Raw genomic sequence first — 7,749 nt, forward strand, 5'->3', positions numbered from 1 at the left:
TTTTTTGAAGCTTTTGTTTTAAACCATATTTTTTCCAGGTTTATAAACCAGAATTTCTACCTGTTTTCAACCAGATTTTGACAGACAATTATCACATTTTATATATGCCATTTTGGCCTTTTTTCTACCAATTTTTGGCTAACAAATATATATATATATATATACCAATTCAAACCAATTTTGCCTTAAATGTATCAAAATATATACAAATTTATGTACACATTTACAAGTCATAACATATACTACAAATGTACACATTAATTACACAAATTTATGAACAAACATTGAGCTCTATCATGAATTGACACCACTCCTCTTTGATTTCGTCCACTTGATCCTTTGTATAAAATGCACACTTGAATTCATCAAAGTACTACATAATAATATAACATATTTTGAATTAATTCCAACTATTTAATTATATGAGATATGTGTAAATATAAAAATAACTCATAAGTTAGAAATACATACATCGGTGGGAATCTTTAATCGGCCCAAAGCAAGAGTATCTCGCATAAACCTCAACATGAAATACCCGCAATCTATTTGATTACGTTGTTGAGGACACTACATATGAAAAAAAAAATATGGATTATAAATCCTAAGTTTTATCAAGTGTCATCACTAATATAATAAAAAATGTGGTAATTAAAAATATACCGCCACTTTAATCCATGTAATGGAGTTGGCGCCCCTCCTTGAGGTTTGGATATCTCGTTGGGCCCGAAAAGCTTGTAGGACGCTAATAAAATAAAAATGAAGCAATTAGAACAATTCACATAAACTAAGAATTTTTTTGAACATTCTCACTTACGTGTCAATTAGGACCTTCATATCCGGGTATGTTGTCCAATCATTTCCTAACGAGTCAAGATAATGCACAATTTCTCGGATAGGATTGATTGCGAGCAACAACCAATGTCCACTGTAATGATTAGGCAAATGTTAGATGGTAACTTGGAAAATAATTATAATAGATGAATTTAGAATGAAATGCTAACCCGGTATTAAACGGTATAAAAAACAACTTCTCCGCATCTTTATTGTCCATGAGGATCCGAAGAACGTACTCCGTCACGGTATCCGGTCTACTTAAGATTAAACCTAAGTTGACGGTCGCGGGTGCTAAGAATCTGAATGACACGTCCAAACCATTGGGGCGCATCAATTTGTCATACAAAAACCTAATATAAAAACATCATTAACACCTCTTTTGAAACATAAAGTAAACCGGATTAACATAAAGTAAACATCATTAACATAAGTTGTTTAATTAATAAAACAAAGTAGACCGGATTTACCTAATATATGTATTGACAACGGTACGGATATGCGGGACTTGATGCTCTTTCCCGATTTGTAGCACTTATTCTTTGAAAAACCGGGTCTTGTCTTTTGGATTTGAAAGCTTCCCATTCTTCAGCCGATATCAAACTTTCATATTTTTTAGGAAGCTCCGCATCCACAAAATTACCATCCGCATCCTTAAGGAACTTGGATGATAAAAATGTCCGAAACCCTCTTAGAAGCTTTCCGGCCAATTTCATACAAAAACCTCTTCTTTCTTCTTCGATGTTAAAACATCGCTAAGAAAAACATACAGATTGATAGTTAGTATCGGTAATTGAAAAAACATAATTGATACCGTATAATTAAGGGCCAAATGATTGTACCTTTATCTCACTCCAAATTTTTTCTTTGGACTCATTCAGCTCTTTGTTTCTCCAATCATCACATGTAATGGGAATTTCATTCCTTACTAGTGCACCGATAAAACTAGTTAAGGTATGCCCATTAGGTTCTATAAGCTGTCCCTGGTTGCTCCAATAGACATCTAGTATGATGCCTCGAGATCTTCCTTGGACAACCCTTCTCATTACTGTGATGCCTCTTCGAATTTCTTCTTCCGCGGATACTTTTTTACTAACTTCCTCATGTTGGTCATCAGCCATGTCTAACCTGTAATAAACCAAGGAAACCATCAAATATCAAATATAACTTATAATCAAAGCAATTGAAAACAAAAATATAATGAAATCATGCATTATCACATATAACTTATAATCAAAACAATTGAAAAAAATAAATAAAGAAACCATGGATAATTTACCTAAGTCACTAACATCTCTTTCTTTTCTTTGTTGGAATATTAATCACTTGTTTCTTAGCAATGCGTACGGATGAATTGATCCAAATTCCCTCATTATGATCGTTTCTTATATATGACTCATCCGGTATAAGATCCTCAACTTCATCATTTCTATTCAACTCATTCCGTCTAATGCATGACTCATTCTCAACATCAATATCACATTGATCGACACCGCTATCATCAGTCACTTTGTTAGAGAAAAGCACTATAGACCATTTTGTACTCTTCGGGTCGTTCACATAGAACACTTGTTTAGCTTGAGATGCTAGAATAAAAGGTTCATCTTTGTACCCCACCCTAGTAAGATCTACTTGCAAAAATCCAGACTTATCCATTCGTATGCCACTACTATTCACCCACTTGCAACCAAAGATGGGAATCTGAAACTTCTCGTAATCAAACACCCAAATGTGCTCAATAACTCCAAAATCTTGTTCCTTTAGAATGAAAGTGAGATGAACAACACTTTCACAGTTAAAAAGAAAAAAAATTACCTATTCAATATTTTAGAATCCAAAAGTTGTGGTATGACAGATTTTAAAGTGATACCCTATTAAATTTTAATGTAATAAAAATAAATTTAGAAAAAGTGAAGTTATAAACCCAAATTTCTAGATTTTGAATACAAGAGAAGCTCAACATTTTCTCACTGTGCGTGCTTCATAAATTGGAAGTAAAAATTACATGAGATGTGAATAGTCGCAAATTTAAATTTGATCATTGTGTCTTTGTCTTAGGACTGACCCCCAATATATGACACAACGAGAAAATTAGCAAATTATCAATATAAATCCAAATATCTCATATATTGATGATATTTAGGACTCCTCCACAAACACGACTTATAATAATCACAAAGACACACGCCTTTTTCAGAAGTGCTTCCACTCATGTTAATATTTAGAAATTTTACATTTGCCCACAAATTGACAGCAATATACACTGCATATTTATGCATGCTCAATCTCTAAACGTGAAAGCACTCACATTCATATCTAAACAAGAGAGCAAAAAATATTTATATTTTAATATAATGAGAAACATTTGTGCCCGTTTGTAGAATCCATGAAAGTGAAAAAATTTCAACATACAATCCCAACAGAACTACTTTATCCCAAATAGCTATGTTAATTGGAGTTTACCATTGCTCTTGCATTTCATAAGCAAAAGATAAAACAAAAGTATCCCAACTCCTCATCAAGAAACAAGGAAATGAAAAAACCAATTAAAAAGCTAATAAATCATTATTTTTAAAATAAATAAACAAATGAAGAAAAAAAAACATGCAAAACATACCTCGGCGGAGACAATATGCTGCTTGTGTTCAAGGAATGCACAAGCAGAAACGACAAAAAGAACTGCCTGCCGAATGATTACAATGTATTCTCGTTCGCTGTTAGGGTTCGCTGGAGGGGTTTAATCGCAGGAGGGAAAACAAAAAGAACTGAGAACGAAAATAGAAGTCTGAAATTTAATTTTAATTAGACCTTAGACAGCGCTTTTGTGGAAAGCGCTTTCTAAGATATGCCTTAGACAACGCTTTCCAAAAGCGCTTTCTAAACCCCCACCTTAGACAGCGCTTTTGGTTTTAATTTTTTTTTTAATTGAAAGACTTTAAACAGCGCTTTCTCAAAAGCGCTGACTAAGGTCTATATTTAAAAGCGCTTTCTAAAAGCGCTGTCTAAGGGGGGGTCTTAGACAGCGCTTTCTAAAAGCGCTGTCTAAGACCCCCCCTTAGACAGCGCTTTCATTATTTTTTTAGAACATTTTCCGTGTTTTATTTTTATTTTAACCTTAGACAGCGCTTTCTTTTAAAAGCGTTGTCTAAGATGCGCTGTTAAAAAACCTTTTTGGCGTAGTGTAATACAGGCGAGTAAGTCTCCAAAGGTCGAGCATCCGGTAGATTGCGTAGTAACGTCGTTCACCCCAAAATACAACCCTTACCCCATAGGTGGTCGAACTACGTTTTGCTCTGATTTTCATCCCAGATGAGATACGTAGGCATAAGACGCGATGTCTTAGCGAGCACACTCCTCTTTAACCCATAGGTAGCCGAGCTACGAAGACTCTGATTCTCAGATTCAGATGAGATACGTATGCAGTGGATGCGACGTCCGTGCGAGTCATTTTCTTCTGACCTCTCTTTTAGTAAGTAGTACATTAGATAAACATACGCACTTTTCCCATCCCTTCAATCATGTTTGCACAAATAAATTTTCACAAAATGCCAACCTTACAACAATTGTGAAAAGGGCTCCCTAGGAGTACCTAGGATGTTTTGGGTGCCTAATACCTTCCCATTGCATAACCAACCCCCTTACCCAGATCTCTGACATTTTTACTAGTTTTTGATTGGATAAAACTTTTAGGTTTTTGTTCGCTTTCTAACCATTCCTTTGGACAAATAGAAGTGCGGTGGCGACTCGACTTGTATGATTTACCTTGGATTTAGTCAATATCTCTAATGGTAACGAATACCCCGCTACAATGGTCTGTTCTCCTCATACTTTATAATCTATCTCTATGGATGTGCATGAAGCACAAGTATATGTTGCTATCGATGATGATTTCGGGTCCAAAATAACCAGGGGACAAAATTGATGTTTATTTAACGTCATTGATTGAAGATTTAAGACTTTTGTGGGAGGAAGGTGTTGATGTTGATGATGTGTATATAGGTGATAACTTAAAGTTGCGTGACATGTTGTTTTGCACAATCAATGACTTTCCCACATACGGTAATTTGTCTGGATACAACGTCAAGGGACATAAAGTGCGTCCTATATGTGAAGTTGATACATATAACTACCAATTACAAAATGGAAAAAAGATAGTTTATCTATGGTATCGAAAATTTCTAAGACCTAATCATCCATATCGTAGATTGCGGAAGGCTTTTAATGTAGAGTGGGAGTTTGATATCGCTCCAAAGCCCTTAACTGGGAATGAAGTTTATGGAAAACAACAATACATAAAGGTTGTGTTTGGAAAGAAACAAAAAAGTCTATGGAGAAAAATATTTGGAAAAAAGAGGTCAATATTCTTTTATCTTCCATACTGGTCTAGTCTTGATGTAAGACATTGTCTTTATGTGATGTACGTGGAGAAAAATGCATGTGATAGGATGATTGGAACACTTACTAACATTAAAGGCAAGACAAAAGATACTAAGAAATCCCGCGAAGATATGGTTGTGATGGATATACGACAAGAGTTAACCCTAAAAGAAGTAGGAAATATAACCTATTTGCCCCTAGCATGTCACACTCTTTCTAAAAAAGAAAAAAAAAGTTTTTGTGATTGTTTGTAGGGTCTCAAAGTTCCTTAATGTACTCATCAAATGTGAAGAAACTTGTGTCAGAGAACGATAAAAAATAAGTTGGCTTGAAATCTCATGATCGTCATGTCTTGATGTAATAACTTCTACCACTGGCTATCCATGGCATTTTACCAGGAAATGTAAGGGTAACTATAACGAGATTGTGCTTATTCTTCAATGCTATATGTAGTAAAGTTATTGATCCTAGAAATTTAGATGACTTGGAACACGAAGCTGCATTTATCTTGTGCCAATTAAAGATGTTTTTCCCTCAATCATTCTTTGACATTATGGTTCAATTAGTTGTTCATCTAGTAAGGGAGATTAGAATTTGTGGTTCAGTTTATTTACGGTGGATGTATTCGGTAGAGAGTTACATGAAGATTTTTGAAGGGTATACAAAGAATCATCACCGTCCGGAAGCTTCGAACGTAGAAAGGTACATCACAAAAGAAGATATTGTATTTTGTATAAACTATTTGTCAAAAGCTTGCTTTATAGGAATTCCCGAGTCTCGTCATGATGGATTTTATGATGGTAGAGGTATTCAAGGTTTAAATGTTAAGACATTTTCCTGAGAAGTAGTTCTTCAACCACATTTGCATATATTAAATAACCTTACTGAAGTTCAACCTAACTTGTCTGCTCACAAAAGTCTTGTAAAGGAAAATTTCCCCCGGATGAATAATAAATGGTTGTTGTTAGAGCATAACAAAACTTTCATAAATTGGTTTAATGAAAGTATTTAAAGAGAGTGGTGCATCGGATATTTGCAAAGGATTGTTGATAGAGCATAACAAAACTTTCATAAATTGGTTTAATGAAAGTATTTATAAAGATAGTAGTGCATCGGATCTTTGCAAATGGTTGTCACGTGGGTCTAAGTTTAATGTAATTACTTGGAGTGCATACGACATTTCTAAATCTTCTTCTAACACTAGAGGTCAATTGTTCTTCAAGGTAAACATCTTCCCAATAGTACATATAAAAATTAGGATTTTAATTATGAGATGCCTTGTTTAGCAACATATGTACGTCAAGCATCTTAAGAAAAAGATTCAAATGATGTGCATGCTATTCGTCGTGATCATGAAGAGGGGATATGGTAAAACTAGTAAGTATATGTTTTATATCTCTTTGAAGTTTATAATTAATCATTTTACTCCTTTTAATCGTTGTACTATATATTTAAAGTTGTTGTTGATTGATATAATTAGTTTCAAATGTTGTTCAAACTATAGGTGCTTAAGGACCAATGACAAATCCTATTGGACAACCTACAAAACATTCAATTTTGGACATTGCTTTTGTTTTATAATCCTTTATTTTAGTTTTAATGTAAAATTATAAAGTGTGTGTCATTTCGGGTTTAAATTTGGTTTAATCAATGAATATTTGTAGTACAATGTTTCAGATTGTAAAATTGGCAAAATGTACAATGTTTCTGTTTTAGGAATCTGCAAAATATGGTTCTATATTTAGGAATATCGTTCTATAATACAAGTGCAAACAAAAGTACAAAAAAACTTATCCCCACGGTATTTACATAAAATTGAGGTAATAACATTGAGATATTACCTCAGTTCTACAAAGCACAGAGTGTTAATAATGCGTGCGCTATCTAGTTCTGGAAATAATAAAAATGTTTATGCTATGGATCGAATCCATGATCTTTTAATTTCTAACCTCAATTTTAAAAACAACGAGGTGAGAAGTGGTTATTTTTCATGTCGCCTTTCGTTAGTGTTCCTCACACTCTGTTTTTTCTTACTTTCCAAGTGAATAGTCTTTATAATTTTCATTAGATTATCAAGAATAGACCACCCATGTTGTGGCAGAAGAAGCTCTTGAAAATGTCTTGGAGTTCAACAAAAAAAATTAGGAGTTGAGGTTTAAGAAGTAGATGGTGCATGTGGTAGATTTGGAGCTTCGGGTCCATGGTTTTAATGTTATACAGGTAGATGTTGGCTGCTTTTAGGAGGGATTCGTATCTATGGGGTGCGTAATCCAGAACCAATCAAACGAGGTTCTGCTTGCCCCGTGTAACAAGAACTTTATCACTATGGAACCGAGTACTATGGAACTACTACCCATCAGTCGGGGATTCCAAGTGGCACATGATATCAAGCTAGATGAAGTGTTAGTCCAGTCAGATACGATGTTAATGCTATTGAATTCTCACTTGCTTTAGAAAATATTGTGGCAGATTGCAGGTTATTATTGAGTAGTTTTAAGGAAACCTCAGTCATGTTCTTGAGTATGAATATTAATGGAGATG

At 34.2% G+C, this 7,749-nt stretch overlaps 1 protein-coding gene across 1 annotated transcript; it reads left to right on the plus strand.

Moving 5' to 3' along the window:
* Positions 1-4,853: 4,853 nt before the first annotated feature.
* Positions 4,854-6,953, plus strand: LOC127123352 (uncharacterized). The gene is made up of 4 exons (XM_051053577.1): positions 4,854-5,442; positions 5,607-6,014; positions 6,214-6,431; positions 6,873-6,953. The coding sequence occupies exons 1-4, from the start codon at positions 4,854-4,856 to the stop codon at positions 6,951-6,953; spliced, it is 1,296 nt and encodes a 431-aa protein (XP_050909534.1).
* Positions 6,954-7,749: the final 796 nt, after the last annotated feature.

This window comes from Lathyrus oleraceus, chromosome 2, assembly GCF_024323335.1.
Source record: "Lathyrus oleraceus cultivar Zhongwan6 chromosome 2, CAAS_Psat_ZW6_1.0, whole genome shotgun sequence".
Classification (NCBI taxonomy): domain Eukaryota; kingdom Viridiplantae; phylum Streptophyta; class Magnoliopsida; order Fabales; family Fabaceae; genus Lathyrus; species Lathyrus oleraceus.